This window comes from Myotis myotis, unplaced genomic scaffold, assembly GCF_014108235.1.
Source record: "Myotis myotis isolate mMyoMyo1 unplaced genomic scaffold, mMyoMyo1.p scaffold_m19_p_12, whole genome shotgun sequence".
Classification (NCBI taxonomy): Eukaryota; Metazoa; Chordata; class Mammalia; order Chiroptera; family Vespertilionidae; genus Myotis; species Myotis myotis.
In genome coordinates this window covers 24,985,330-25,001,040 of record NW_023416316.1, presented here as the reverse complement: position 1 = coordinate 25,001,040, position 15,711 = coordinate 24,985,330, and the positions used below count along the sequence as shown (strand labels likewise).

Here is a 15,711-nt window from a genome sequence, read left to right as displayed (position 1 = left end):
CCCTGGGACCCTTCTTGGAGATGCCATGTGTGGGGGGTCCTTTTCCCTGCTCCTTCCCTCCCCTTAACCGTGTCCATTTAAGGAAAGCTAGTCCCTGGCATCCTCTGTACTGCACACATGGGGAAACAGTGGAAGTGACTTTCCCGGGGAACCCTAGCTGGGAAACCACATAACAGGTCTGGCTCCAAAGCTGGGCCCATCTGCCAGTACTTCCTGCTGGGCTGTACTGCTGCTTGGGATCGGCCAGGAAACCAACACCTTCCTTCCCTAGGTGTCAGCATGGCCTGCTTTGTTTAACCTGCCATGTAAGGGACCTTGTGTGTGTGTGTGTGTGTGGGGGGGGGGTCGGAAGGGGGGGCGGCAAATCCTCTGTCTACCTGCCCAACTGGGACTTTCTGTACCATATGGTCCTGTGTGGTGGGAGGCTGAGCTGAGAAATAGGGCAGCAGCTCCGGGAGGTGAGGTTCTGAGTGTGGGGTGGGGGGCCTCCTCAAGTGCCCTCCAGGCCCTTCCTCTTCCTTTGAGCACTCCCTTTCTTCTTAGGATTTGGGCCCAGGGAGGCCCCTGGGTACTCCTCCCCCTCCCTGTAGAATGGGCTGTGGACCTCAGCTTGCTGGGGTCTAATATTAGTCTGGAGTGCGGTGCTTAAGCAAGAGGTCCCATCCCCTGGGGTAGGAAGGTGGGGGCTGTGAGGGATCAGATCCTCCAGCCCTGGAAGGCAGCAGCCCCTGGGGATGGGGGCGACAGCTGTGGTGCAGGGCCAGGAACCTGACACCAGGGGTGGGCCCCAAACGCCCTCCAGAGGGCGGCAGTCTCTCCAGGAGCAGCAGCAGCCTCAGACCTTAGGAGTGTGACTTTTTCTGCCACAGCCTGCTGGTCAGGCAGACGGCTTTTCCGTCCATTTCTCTTTGCCTGGGGCTCTCCCCACAGGCCCTACACCACTCCGGAGGCTGCCAAGGGCCAGGGCAGCCCTTTCCCTTGGGTCCATGGGGGAGGGGAGCTGGGAGGAACCCTCCCTGGTTCTGCCTTAGGGCCTCTAGGCTTGAGCGTGGCTTAAACTCTTAGGCCAAGTTAACCTCTGAGCCTGTCTCCTCATCTGTAAGCTGAGCCTGGCCTGTAGTGGGCCAGTGCTCTATGCCAGGCAGCTCTCCGTCCTGGCTCTGGCTCTAGCTCCCCTCTTCGGGGCTGGAGGAGGCCCCACCAGTCAGTCCTCACTGTCCTGTGGTCCCCAACCTCTCAGTGTATCACAATGCCCGTGCCCCACAATAGGCTCTAAGCGGGTCCAGCATCAGTGTTTTTGAAAAGCTGCTCAGAGGATGCTAGTAGGGACCAGGGACCAGGTCAGGTTACACAAGTGGGCAGAGCCTCTCCTCTGGGGGGGGGGGGGAGGGAGGGGGGGCAGAGAAGGTGGAGGAGAGAAGAAAAGTGGAGAGAAGGAAGAGAAGGAAATGAGGGAGGGGAGGGGAAGAGGAAGGGAGAGCATGGGCGAGTTGAAGGAAGATGAGGGAGGAAGGGGAGTGGGTGAAGAGGGAAGACAGGAGGGCCCACTCATCTGGCAGCTCCTGTCTGCTCCAGGTGGTTTGCCATTGGCTGAGGAGGGAACCTGACTTTCAAGGCTGCAGTCTCTCCTGGAGCTGGGCCTCCGCAGGCCTGAGCCCTCGGAGTGAGGGTTTCCTCATGGAAAGACCACCTGCCCATAGTGGCACTGTACTCTGTGCCAGGCACCAGCTCTTGTCTCCCCCGTCACGGCCCTTAGGGTTACAGCACCCAGCTTGTTGGGGTACAGCCAGGACCCCCCAGTCCAACCTCACACCACCATCACACTTCACAGATCCTTCTGGTGACAAAAGGGCCTCAGCATATGAAAAGTAGAGTGAAAATGAGAAAGGCCGTCCAGCCCTTGTGGGGATCCGCAGGAGGCCTGGCGTCCTCGGGCCGCCTGCAGCCCCGTGAATGTGGTGGGCAAGAACCCTGCGCACCCTCCCCACGGTCGTGTGGGGCACAGCGTGGGGGAACTGGGTGCCTGGTGTGTCAACCCATGTGCACACCTGTGGGTGACAGAGGGCCTGTCCCCGTGCCCAGCGATGGGCACGGTCTCCTTCCCCAGCCCTGGACAGGAGCCTCAGATCAGAGCTGGGCCTCCCTGTGAGAGCCCCGCATCCCCAGGCCTTCACACTGAAGCTTGAGGAGCCCGAGGCTGCCCGGAAACAGTCACAGGTTTTGCAGTCAGTCCGGCCTGGATGCCCTGCCTCGAGGGGACTGTGGGGCCTCTGACTGAGGAAGGGCTGGAAGAGCCTGGAACTGGAGCTGAGTCCCCACAGCCCTGACTTGGGGCAGCTGCAGCGACCCTCTCACTGCCTCGTCCTCACCCTCCAACCACCTCTTTCAGAGTGGAGGTGACTCTTCTTGCCCGGCCTACGAAGTTGGTGGTGGGAGATCGGGTCGGACAGCTGACCCAGGGCTCTCTGCCCAACACCACACCCAGTCCTCTTGGTGATAGGCATGGGTTTTCCTTGGGACCACCCCTCCTCGGGCTGTGAACAGAAAGGAGAGCACAGATACCAGGCTCAGAAAATGGGTCCCGGCACAGGGAGGTGCTCTGGCCCAGGAAGACAGAAGCCCTAAATGCACAGGGCCCAGCTCTTCGGGAACCCGACCAGCAGCCAGGGACGTCCTAGGCCGGGAAGGCCCGTGTGGTGGGCTCACCCAGGAACAGGTGGGGCTCACCCAGGAACAAGTGGCTACTGAGAATCGGGTAAATTCCAAAGCTTGTGAACTATCTCTCGTATTTACATGGTTTTATACAGAAGAACTTAGAGAATGTTCACAGTTCCCTATAAAGACAGCACTCCTGTCCGCGTGCTAAAGTGCTCTGAGGAGGAAGTGAGGAAGGGGCAGCATCCTTGGGCACCCAACCAGCACACAGCGTCCTGATGGGGTGACTGGAGCCCAGAAGTGGAAGGGACTTGCCCAGCGTCACATTGGATGGGCTCCAGGGGCTGGACCACTGCTCCAAGGCCGCCCTCCTGTGGGCCTGCCAGTCAAGAATGGAAGGGCTTTGGGGAGCACAGGTGGCCCCGTCAGGCTTCCCCGTCACCCTCGTCCTCACTGGTGCAACCCTCGGGCACCACCGGGTCCTGGGCTGCCCGAGTCTCCAAGTACTCGGCCTTGAACTGCTCCAGCTCCCGCAGCTCCGCCTCCAGCCGCTCCCGGTGGACCGCTCGCAACTGCTGCAGCTGTTTCATAGGAAAGGGGTTCATGTCGTTGAAGGCGATGCTCATCAGCTTCCTGGGGGGAGAGCACAGTCAGCCGAGAGCACAGTGTCCCAGGGCACCCGCATTCACCGTGCCTCCCCAGACAGGCCTGCATCCACTCTGCCCTCATGGCTAGGGCCCCTGGCCCCTGCCTTTGGGGAGCTCACCTTTCAGGGAGGAAATGGTAAAGAAGAAGACAGTTTTGACTCCAAGTCATATGTACTGAGGCAGGAGGAAGCTTGGGGCTATGGGGGCTCTGACCCACTGAGGATAGGGTGGTCAGGGAAGGCTTCCTGGAGGAGGTGACATATGAGCAGGTGTGGTGGTGGGAGTGGTGGAGAGAGCAGGGGTGGGTTCTCACCGGCTGTTGAAAATGGTCTTGGTGAAGAAGCGCAGGTACTGGTAGATCTCTAGGCTGTCCTGTAACCTCAGGATCTCCTCCTCGGTGTACTTGAAAATGGCCAGGGCATAACGGAACACCACCTGGGGCCAGGTGGGGGCTCAGGAAGGGTATGGGCGGCCAGGGCAGGTTATCCCCAGAGGGAGAACACACACACCACGGTGGGAGGCCCTGGATAGGCTGCAGAGGTTGAGAGCTTGGAGGCGACGTGTGCAGGGAGGCCACGGGGAAGGGGAGCTTGGCCTTTGGGGATTGGGGCAAGTCCTGGCTCTACCCTGATGGGGTTAACACTGTCTTTCCATGGGGCACTAGCAGGAACTGATGAAATGGCAAATCCCAGGGTTCTGTGAACTGTGCAGTGCGTATGTCATCAACCACCGTGTGGAAATGGGCGGATGGTGGGGGAGGGCCTGCCCAGGATCGCCCAAGAGCTGGGACCAGACCCAGTGCCAACCTCCCAATCCAGGGCTTGGTCCAGGGGAGCGAGGAGGGGCCCAGGTGACTGGAGTGGCCACGGACAGAATAGGGATGTGCCTCCTGGGTCGTGCTCAGGCTTCCTCTCCAGGAAAGGAACCTCCAGCTTTAGGAGGCATCTTGGGAAGCAGAGCCACTCCCTCTCATGTGTGCGAAGCACATAATTTACAAAGCCAGGCTCCCAGCAGATGTCCTCAGCCTGAGAGGGTCACTGTCCACCCATTTTCCAGGGGCAGAATCGAGACCCAGGGGTGATGGTCCTGCCCAGGGCCCCTTGCTCACCCTACCTTGGTGCCTTCGTACAGGAAGGCGTCCCAGACCTGGAATAGGATATTGCTGATGAGACTGTCGGCAAAGACCACGAGGAACCAGTTGAAGGTGATGAAGGAGAGGTCCACGCGGAGCTGCCCCAGGTGGGCCATCAGCCTGGGCAGCTTCTCTGAGAGGAGGTCCTGGAGCACCCGCTGGTCCACCTGGCGGCCGACGAGGGGGCCCGTCAGCTGCTGCCCTGGGAAGGGGCTGCCTCTTTCCCTTCTGCCCCCCTCTCCCCGCCCTACCCAACCACACAGTCCTGGAGCCTCAGTGTGGGCCCTGCCCTGCCCCCAGGGGTTGGGGGTGTGTGTGTGTGCGGAGGGGCTCGGACAGCCTGGCTGGGAGAAGGCACAGCAGCACTTCACGCGCTGCTCCCAGGCTGCAGTGCAGGCTTTGCCATGGAGGTCTCTGTGGGATGGTAAGGTCATGGACAGTGTTCTGGCCCCTGTATCCTCTGAACCTCAAGCCAAGCAGCTCAGCTTGTACCAGCTGATGCCACAGCTGCTTCTCTACACCCACTTGGGCCTGAGGTACGATGCTCTAAGCATGTTTGGGGGGAGTCACACTGTCCTGCTGCCCTGGACATCAGTGGCTGCCAGTGGCCTCTCCAAGTAGTCACTGTCTTGCCTCCATCCTTGTTTTACGTGACCCTGTTGATTACTCCCAGCACTGGCTCCTTCCCAGGCTCTAGGACAGTGGTTCTCAACCTTGGCTGCACATTAGAATCACCTGGGAATCTTTTTTAAATCCTGATTTCTGGGCCTCAGATGAGCTCAGGTGATTCTAATGTGCAGCCAAGGTTGAGAACTACTGCTCTAGGACATGGTTCTTTTCTGGTTGACCTGCCACCTCCAAGACAGGCCCATTAAGCCTCCTGCTGCTCTTGTTTTCCTGTAACCCTGTTTCTCACCCCTCCCCTCCATGTAAGTCCTCTTCCAAGTGTTAGCTGTTGGCCATGGCTACACACGCCCCCCCACCCCCCCTTCCTTCCTCTCCCAGGATCCCAGGTCCATCCACTGTGAAGGCCTAGAGTCCAGCTCAAAACCTAGAGTAATTCGCTCAATCTAAGATGCCACTGAACCTTCTGAAGGATGAACTGATATGATGTCTGAGATTTACTTCAAGGTCATCAAAGGACGAGTGGGTGGAGGTCTAGTGAAACAGCACTGGCCTATGGGAAAGGAGCCAGCTCCTGCCTTCCACCCTCTGTTGCCTCCAGCCTGGGTCACGGCCACCCTGGGACCACATGATGAGCGGGGGGATGAAGGCCCATGCCAGGATGGCAGAGGAGAGGGCCAGGAGGAGTCTTCAGCTTTGTCATTACCTGAGAAGAATCCCCCCTGTAAGCTGCAGTGAGCCGGGCTTTCCTGCCAACATCCTCATGGGATTCACCGCCTACGTCTGATTGACCTTTCTACTCCACACCTGAATACCCATCCCTCCTGTGCGTCCTGCACCAGGTGGATGTCCCAGAGGAGGAATTGGAGTTGGGCGATGGATCGTAGGAGGAAAACAGAACAGGAAGGCCGGGCAGATAATGGTTTGGCAGGTTTGGGGCTGGGAGTGAGAAAGTTCCCTCTAGGTGGCCTCTCCCCACAAAACAGATGGTGCTGACGCAGCAAGAACAGGGCAAGGGGTGAGGCGGGAGAGCAGGCGAGGTGGGAGAGTGGAGATGGGAGGCTTGAAATGGCTTCATTTACACCCCTCAACACCCAGGCAGTAGTGCTCCTCCCATTCAAAAGTGGACAAGCCTGGGGTCAGAGAGGTGATCTCATTTGCCAAGGCCACACAGCTGGACACTGGAGAGTGTGGCTCTCAGCTCACTGGACTCCAGGCCCAGCCTGTGCTCAGCGGACAGTGAGGCGAGATGATGGAGGCAGCTGTGCTGCACGGTAGGGAAGGATGAATGTGTGTGAAGAATCACCACCACCTCCATCCTCCCAAGCCCATCTTCCACCTTCCTGACCTCTATTTTGAAATGTTTTACTGGCAAATAGCAAGTGACACTAGATTTTCTTCTCTGCTCCCCAGAAAACCAACCATTTCTAATGTCACCACTGGAATAACAACTGTCTTCTATGGGCAGGGACTCCACAATTCTAAAGGTCATCAGCTCACCAGCACTTCCTAGCAGTCCCAGTGAGGGGCTACTGGCCCACTGTACAGAGGGGTAAATAGAGGCTTGAGTGATTCCTGACTTCTGAGACTCACTGGCTTGTAGGAACAGCTCGGGCTGACCTGCATAACTCCAAAGCCCCTCCCTGCCTTGCTTACCTGGGACGCTGTCAGCGTCTTGCTGTAGTAATCAGCTGGCATGATGGTCTCCACGATGGCCACCAGGCACCAGAAGGCACTCTCCTCTTCACCCAGGACCAGCAGAGCGATGGCTGCCAGCCTGTGTGGGAGGAAAGGAGGCCAGGAGTGATAGAGGTGGCTCCTGGGTCCCAGGAGGAAGTCCTGCCCCACCCCACTCCCTAGCCAGGCTGCTGTTTTTGGCACCTGGGGTGAGACAAACATGCTTTTGGGGAGTACTACATTGGGGATTTCCACAGCAAGGGGGATCAGCTTAGAGCAGGAGCTGTGAAGTCTGGTTGCCTGGGTGTGAATCCTGGTCCTGCCACTTCCTTGCTGGGTGACCCTATGCAAGTTACATAACTTCTCTGAGCCTCAGCAGCTTCCTAATAATCACAGGACTGTTAGGAGGATAAACACAATGAACACATGGTAAATGCCCAGCACAGTGCCTGACACGTGGTAAGTGCTTTCTTTATAATGCTAACTATCCTTATCTTTGAAAAAAACCACACATTTTTATAGATTTCAGAGAGAAAGGGAGAGGGAGAGAGAGAAACATCAATGATGAGAGAGAATCATTGATTGGCTGCCTCCTGCACGCCCACACTGGGGATCAAGCCCACAACCCGGGCATGTGCCCTGACCGGGAATTGAACCGTGACCTCTTGGTTCAAAGGTCGACGCTCAATCACTGAGCCACACCAGCTGGGCCAGCTATCTCATCTTAATCTCCACAGGCTTTGAGACCTTTGCAAGTGTGCAAACCTCTCTGAGCCTTCCACCTGTGCAGTGGGATTAATACTACCTGCCTCCCAGGGCTGAGAGGCATCTGGAGTGAGAAGATAGCCCCGACAGTGCGTGGCTCGCTGTCTGGCATGTACCAGGTGCTCAGTTCATGGAGATCGTTTTCTCATTTGCTTCCCCTCTCCCCTAAAGTTTTCACGGGGCTCCAATGGGATCCGGGGTAATGAAACACCACAGTGCTGAGCAGGGAAGTCTGCCTGGAAAAAGTACTGTTTTCTCTACTTCTCCCATCTTTCCTGATGTGTCCTCCAGGGCCAATTCAAGAATACATTTTCCAAAATGTCCTTGTCTGTCAGGATGCTGGGTCGACACAAAGTCACGTGTTCAAAGATGTTTAGGGCATGCTGCACACTCTAGCTCCCTCCTGGAGGCCATGATACACAATCTCTTAGCAAGGCCTCTGAAATCCTACAGTGAAGACACCTCGTGTGACCTTCTGGCCAAGGTTGTCCAGGGGGGCATCGGCCCCTTTTGACAGTGCACCCATGAGCACCCTTGGCAGTGTTGGAAGGCTCACATTCTTGATGGGCACACAGCACATTTCAGTGTCCAGATGTTTATGCTTCTCTGGGCTTTTACTGGATTGGATTCAGGACCTCCAACCTCTTCTCAGGTTCATATTTTTTAAAGAAACAGGGTCAATTCTCAAAAGAAAAAAAATATCCTTTATCCCTCCCATAGACTCAGAAAGACTCTCTCTTCATTCTGGCTAAAATATCTGTACAAACCCTCATGAGTCTGAGCTGAATGGATGACAGTCACAGGTCTCCTGGGAAAGAGAGAGCCCTGCCCTCTCAGAGATGGGGAGGGTAGTGGCAGGTTCAGAGGTCATATGGGATAGCAAATGTACACTACCCTGGCCACCACTCCCTTTGACTATGCCCAGGGCAGACATAACTAACTGGTCATGGCACTCTTCCCACTGAGTGTGGAGGCTGCCTCAGAACTCTCACAGACAAGGCTCCAGGCAGCGACGTCCTACCAATCTAGATAAATTCATTGCCGACACCGTAAGACTGAGGCCCAGGAAGCAAAAGTGACCTGCTCAGGGCCACACGGTCAGTTGGAAGCAGAGTGGAAAGAGAACCCAGGGCTCCCCAAGTCCATGCCGGTGTTCTTGCCACCTCACCCATTCATTAGAGCCTGGATGTGCTCAGTCCTGGAGCTGGCTGCCAGCAGCGGCTTAGATTGCTGCACATTAAAAGGTCAGCGATGAGAGGCTACTGCTACCAACTAGGGCCTATGAACTGCTCAGGGCTGCAGCCAGACCTAAGGCATTTAGAGCCCAGTGGGTCTGCAAAGAAGGTAGTATGGTAATGGGGGGTGGGGGAAGAATGGGACACAATTTTTAGCACTCTGCTATAGTTTAAAGGGAAATGGCTTTAAAATGTTTGCTCTAAATTAGCACTAAATCATCATATTTATCACCCTCTAAACAGGCAGGATTTGTTGCATATACTAGTAAGCAGTGTCTGTCCTCCACAGGATACACACAGTTCCCACGGTGACCACTAGATGGCGGCACTAACAAGTGAAAGGGTTTGAAGAATAAGCACCACCCTCTACATTAAAACAGGCTCTACTACGATTAACTTCCTATTTAAAGCAGTCACATGAATATTTTTCTAAATACCAATAATCATTTAAAAAAAAAAAAAGCATTCAGAGAAAGAAGTAAAGAAATACTGTGTGTGTGTCACCCCTCTCTAGGCCTCAGCTGCTCCTGTGTACCCCTCCCCCTACTTTTCACATAGGGAGAAGCATCTTTCCTTGTGACTTACCTGTAACCCCTTTCTGCTATAGGAGTTTGCCTGCCTCTTCAAGCACCGATGAGCTGTTCTGCGTTTAACTCAGAATTCCCAGTAATTGTACATGTATATACTCAATTTTGGCTGGAAATAAAGTATCAGAAATATCTACCCATGGGAACCATTTGCATGTGAGTAGGGATAGTCTCAATGTTTAATCTGTGTTGAATAAATGTCACACCAACTATCGGAAAAAAGAGCAGAATGGCTTATGTAAATTTTGCTTGTGCATGTATGTTTCAAGTGAGTCAAAATTTGCTTTGGGAAATATCTGAGAGTGTGCAACTTCTCCTGAGATGACTGGGGGCATCCATGAGAGCCCCCACAGTACTGAGGGGGCAGCCCTACCGAGGCACCCACCTCCACCCCCGATCTTCTGCGTATTGGTATAAGGAGAAATGAATCCAGGCTGGGCCCATCGGATTCCTTCCTTTGGGAATTTATATCTGGGACAGGAGGGCATGCACAGAAGGGAGACCCATTGAAAGGCTCTAGGCTCAGGGCCTGAGGTCTCCATTCCGACAGCCTCCACAGGCCCTAAATGTCCACGGAATGATGGACAGAGAGCCTGGTCTACTGAGAGAGAAGGAAGCAGAAATGTGGAACAAGAAGCCACAGACCACGCAGCCCCACGGGGGACTGCAGAGCAGTACTTTCTCAGCTGCACAATCACAGGGACCTGGTCCCCATAGAATGCGGGGTGAATGATGCCCCCTGGGGCTGTGCAGTTGCCTCGGCTTCCAATGACCATGTGGTCTGTAGCTCTATTTTCTTTTCCTGGCTTGTGTGAGGTTCCCTGTAACATTTGCAGATTCTCTTTTCCTTTGGCTCTGCTGAGAGGGTTTTGTTTGAAGCAAATGATCCCTGACCCAGACAGTTCCACAAGCTGTGAGCTGTGTTTGCACAACACAACTCCAGGGGACTGGTCATGCTTTCCCTGGGGGTGGCACTCCCTGAGCACAAACCGAAGCAGAGCGCCTGGGATGAGGAGCCCTGAGCTCTGGCCCTCTGTCCTGAATGTGTCCTTTCACTGCTTGTCCCCATCTGTACAGCGGGGATCATATCAAGCCTCCTGGGCTCACCTCTCCGGGTTCTGGGAGGCTCCAAAGAGACAGGGGGCTGCTCTGAAGGACAAAGGCTCTGTCCTCACTGGGGCCTTGGGGCTCACCTGTTCAGGCCCTGGCAGTAGCCGATGGAGGGGTTCTGCCAGGAGAAGGCCAACAGCACCCGGCGGAGCTTGTCAGGGAAGCTGGAGGTGGGACAGGTGAAGTGCTTGTTGTTGGTGAAGGTACGATTCAGGTCCAGCTCGATCTGGCGGGCAGCAGGGTGCTTGCAGGTCTGGCTCCGGCTCAGCAGCTCCTGGTAGCGGCCAGGGGCCTGCAGGTGCTGCACGCGGCGGTGAATCAGCCACCTCCAGACTCGAGGCCGGTGCTCCCGGGACACACCCATCCGCAGCAGCTGCTTGAGCTCCACGGAGGGTGCGAGCTCACCCAGGGCAGCCCAGCGCTCTCGCAGGGGGCGCTCCATAGCCTCGTGGGCCAGCAGGTGGTGGGAGTGCACCTCCAGTGCCTGGATCTTGGCCAGCAGCTTCAGGTCTTCCACCTCGTAGCTGGGCACCGTCTGGAAGCCATACTCATCATACTCGCTGCCAGGAAAAGCCCATGTTAGCAACCCCTTGCAGATCCCTTCCCCGGATAAGGGGCAATGGGGGAGGGGTACATCCTGGGCAAGGCTCCTGCCTGTGTTTCACTTCCGGTTAGTTTATTACTTCATGTTGCCTTCGGCCCAAGGAGTCTTGCGCTGTCAATATAGAACCCCACTTCCACAGCCAGTAAGCCCAAATGGATGGGGCAGAGACAGCATCAGCGCTAACCAGAAGTGGGAGGGCTGGGGATCCATTCCAGACGGCCGTTCACTTATTCACCATTTGCCCTTGTGTGGGCTCTGCACATGCTATCTCATTGAACCCTACTCTTGCAACCAGGGTCATACACACATGTGTGGAGGCTACACATGAGGCTCTGAGAGGTAAAGTGACTTGTCTAAGGTCACACAGTGAGAGACCCAAGTGTGGCTCCAAGACCGGAGCTCCCAGCCACAGTGCCGCCTGTTACATTTAACTGTCCTTGTCCATTGGGCTCAGGGGAGGCAGCTGGCTTATCCCTTCTCCTCCCCTTTCAGACAAACCTCTGGGGGGCATCCTGGGAGAGTGGAAAAAAACACACGGAGCTCTGGAGGCAGACCCAGGTCAGCTGCATTAAAGTGCTGTGTGGCCTTGGCAAGGGGCTGTCTGCTCTGAGCCTGCACTGCCTCAGCGGTAAAACCGGCCCATCCCAACCACATGCTCATTTACCTGAAGATGTGAGGGGGTAAGAAATGTGCAGTGCCACGCACAGTCAGCAGGGCAGCCGGGACCCCCAGGCCACCCCAGCCAGCCCTGGCCTGGCCACCGCTGGACTCACCTGATGGGGCTCAGCTCAACATTGTCAGCAGAGGCCTCGCTGGCTTCCCACTGCAGCGCCTCCTGGATGAGTTGCCTGAGCAGCTCTGCACACTCGCTGCCCTGGTTCCCCATAGCCTCCTGCAGCCTCCGCAGCCCTGCCAGGTACTTGCTCTCCACCTGGCAGTTCTTGGCTTGGAGGTAGGCACACTGTGGGGGGTGGGGTGGAGGTGGGGGCTGGTCAGGCCACTTGGTTGGGCTTGGCTTGCCCCAGAGGCCTGAGGCCCGAAGAGCTTTAGGCAGCACACCCTTCTCCCAGCTCTCATCTCCCCTCCCCTCCCCTCCCCTCCCCTCCCCTCCCCTCCCCTCCTCCCCTCCCCTCCCTACCCCCAGCCCTTCATATAGGGAAGGGAGATGGGCTCTGAATCCAAGGCAGGAAAGACTCCAGGAAAGGGAGAACTGGCCCAGGGCAGGAGCTGGATTCAGCAGAAGGAGGGGAGGGGTGGGTAGAGACAGCAGAGATTCTTGTATGGCTTGCGGTCCTGTTCTGGTTCAGCTACTGCTGGCTGGGTGGCCTAAGGCAAGTTAACTTCTCTGTGCCTTCGCTTCATCTGAGCAGTGGGGATGACACAAATCTGCCTCAGGATTGCGGTGAGGCTTCGAGGGCACCAGGCCTAGAGCAGGCTGCCTGCACTGAGCTGTAGGGGTATCACGGAGCAGTGCCCGGGGGACGGACAGGGAGCTCTGGACACTGCTCCTGTGCCTTCTGCTGCCACCACATGGGTTCTTCCTGCCCCTCCAACACACCACCTCTCTCCCACCTCATGGGACACACACTGCACACCCTTCCTTTGCTGCCTTTCCCTCTGTACCTGTGCGATCGGAAGTGGCAATCAGAGCACAATTTGAGGGAGAGTAGACAGGTAATGAGGAGGGAGGGAGAGTAGACAGGTAATGAGGAGGGAGGGAGAGTAGACAGGTAATGAGGAGGGAGGGAGTCGCGTGAGATGGTGGAGACTGAAAGGGTGGCGGGAAGAGAGACAGCCAGAAGAGGGGTCCCACCTCTCACCTTCATCAGGAGGGTCCTCTCCTTCTCAGCCACCTTTCTCCAGATCTTTGTCACCTGGTGGATCTCGGAATTGAGGAAGCGGTTCTGGGTCTGGTACGCTTCCATGTCATCCTGAAGAAGAGGGCAAAGCAGCTAAGGACTTGCACTGTAAACATCCCCCTGGTCTCACCCTCAAATGAGCCGCCAACACTTCCTTTCTGTAGAAATTTCCAATAATGCAACAGAAAAGGAAATCTGAAATAAATCAAAATTGCTGATAGCCCCCTTCTCTAGTCTTGAGCCTAGAATCAAATGGCAAAGAGAGCACTAAGCCTGGAGTTCAAGTCCTGGCTCCGACTTCCTGGCTGGGAGACCTCACCGACTGCTGTTTTCTCCTCTGCAAAAGGAGCACATAGCAACCACCCCACTGGGCAGCGGGAGACTATGAGTTCACATGTGTTATGACTGTAAGTACAGGGACTGAAACACAGCATTTTCACACAGCAGTCCTTATCTGAACAGGACCGCAGGCCATACAAGAGCCTGTGCTGTCGCTGCCCACCCCTTTCTGCTGAATCCAGCCCCAGCCCTGGGCTGGTTCTCTCTTTCTTGGAGCCCTTCCCGCCGTGTAGTAAACCCTTGGATTTAAAGCCCATCTCCATTCCCTATATGAAAGCCTGGGGGTGGGGTGGGAGGAGAGATGAGAGCTGGGAGAAGGGTAATGTTTGTTTCTAAAATGAGCCTATTTTGTCATATATTTGCAATTATACTGAACAGTTTTGGGTGAAGAATTTTTTTACTTAGTGTCTACTTAGTACTTTGTAAGTACTTTTCTATGTTGCTACAGAAACTTCCCAGTGATCATTTTTGATGTCAGATGACTATTCTATTGGGTGAATTTACCATAACTTAGTTATAATCTTTCTCCTGTTGTTTTTGATTATGAACACGGCGGTGATGCACCTCTCTGAGCCAGGCTATCCAGTGGGTGTGCAAGGAGAAGCTGGCCAGGCACTGAGAGGTTCAAGTGGGAGCCTGCACCCCAGGAAGGAGCAGCCACAGCCATGGCTCTCAGCCTTTATTCTGCTTGGACGGACATTGCAGGAGCAATGGACAACACACTCTCACAGCATGCCCAGCCATTCCAGGGCATTTACAAGCTGACACCAACCCTTCTCTCCCACCCAGAACCAGGTACCGGCTGTAGGTGAGTGAGAGACACTATTGCAGGGATGACCTTGGATAGGTCCTGACTTATCTGGAAACTAAGGACATCACACCGAGCCTGTGGCGTTTCCTTACCAGGAAAGGTCAATTGTGCACAGCTCATAGGCAATCCTGACCTTTCCTGGGCGGCTCTTCATTCTGGCCAAGAACCCTCCCAGCCCAGAAACTCAATTTGTTATGCAGGGTCTGCCGCCTTCCGCCTAGATAGTTACACAGTGGGAGGGCCACCTGTTCCCAGGGCTCCTGAGCGGGGAAATACATGCCCTGGGCGGAATTCATCCGGTGGCCTGTGCTCACCACTCTGTTGGGGCTCTTTGTGCTGTCCCCAACCCCGGCCGCCCCCTGCTTTCACTCTGCTCTCTCCTCCTGGCCAGGACTTCCTCTTCCCAGCCAACTGTGCCCCTGTCCTAGATCAAAATCTAGGCCCCTTCTCTTGGAAATGCTGCTGGGGTCACTGGCTGCTCTTCTGGGCAAGTGTCTGCCTGCTTCCCTTCATGACCCCATTTCCATATCCTGTGTGGTAGGGACAGTGAGACTGATGCAAACCTCCCTGTCTGCTGCATGAAGACCACGCCCTGCTCCCAGGACAGTCTTACACTTTAATGTCTAGAGCAGTGGTTCTCAACCTTCCTAATGCCGCGACCCTTTAATACAGTTCCTCATGTTGTGGTGACCCCCAACCATAAAATTATTTTCGTTGCTACTTCATAACTGTAATTTTGCTACTGTTATGAATTGTAATGTAAATATCTCATATGCAGGATGTATTTTCATTGTTACAAATTGAACATAATGAAAGCATAGTGATTAATCACAAAAACAATGTTATTATATATGTGTTTTCCAATGGTCTTAGGCGACCCCTGTGAAAGGGTCGTTCGACCCCCGAAGGGGTCACGGCCCACAGGTTGAGAACTGCTGGTCTAGAGAGTCAGAGACTCATGAACACAGGCTATGGCAGGCTCCCTGCGCCATCACCTCCCCACCCCCACACTGAGCACGTTATCTCATATAATCCTCCCAGCAGCTCAGAAAATAGCACAGTCCTAGCCGGTTTCTCTCAGTGGGTAGAGTATTGTTTTGGAAACCAAAGGGTCCCTGGTTCGATTCCAGTCAAGGGCATGTACCTTGGCTGTAGGCTCTTCCCCTGCCCGGGCCCTGGTCAGAGCTCATGCAGGAGGCAACCAATAATGTGTTTCTCTCTGTCTTTCCCTATCTCTTCCACACTCCCTAAAAATCAATGGAAAAATATCCTCAGGTGAGGATTAACAGAAAAAAAGAAAATAGCACAGATGAGGTCTCCGAGGCTCTGAAAGGAGGAGTTGGTTGCCCGAGGTCACAGAGTTGGTACAAGGCAGGGTGTGACTGAGCCCAGGTCTGTCTGATTCTAAAGCCAAGTCCTAACCATTGCACTTAGCTCCCTCCCCACTGGAATCCACCTGGAAATCAAAAGTCTAGTCCTACCCTTCAAGGCTGTCCTTGGTATTCTTCTGGCTGAATGCACACAGGTTGGTCTGACCTCTCCTAGCCGGTGGTATGACAACGTGTCAATGACGCAGGTGCTGCCCGAGTTCAGTGCTGCCTGGCGGTCAGGACATGGACTCCAGGGCCACACTGCTTGGATACAAATCCTGCCTTCACTACTGAGC

General features: G+C 55.2%; 1 protein-coding gene across 9 annotated transcripts in view; it reads right to left on the bottom strand.

Annotated features, from left to right (window-relative positions):
- Positions 1-2,751: 2,751 nt before the first annotated feature.
- Positions 2,752-15,711, bottom strand: part of TBC1D2 (TBC1 domain family member 2) — a 45,055-nt gene continuing 32,095 nt past the window's right edge. For 4 of the 9 annotated variants that reach the window (XM_036330238.1, XM_036330244.1, XM_036330245.1 and 1 more), the window contains 7 exons: positions 12,857-12,967; positions 11,810-11,997; positions 10,516-10,992; positions 6,715-6,835; positions 4,416-4,601; positions 3,616-3,834; positions 2,752-3,288 (listed from right to left, as the gene is read on the bottom strand). In XM_036330238.1, coding sequence (XP_036186131.1) covers positions 3,106-3,288; positions 3,616-3,834; positions 4,416-4,601; positions 6,715-6,835; positions 10,516-10,992; positions 11,810-11,997; positions 12,857-12,967 — 1,485 coding nt within the window. In that variant the 3' untranslated portion in view covers positions 2,752-3,105. Of the gene's footprint in view, positions 3,289-3,615; positions 4,006-4,415; positions 4,602-6,714; positions 6,836-10,515; positions 10,993-11,809; positions 11,998-12,856; positions 12,968-15,711 lie in introns of those variants that run through there. The other 5 variants (XM_036330240.1, XM_036330239.1, XM_036330246.1 and 2 more) reach the window with 5 other exon arrangements.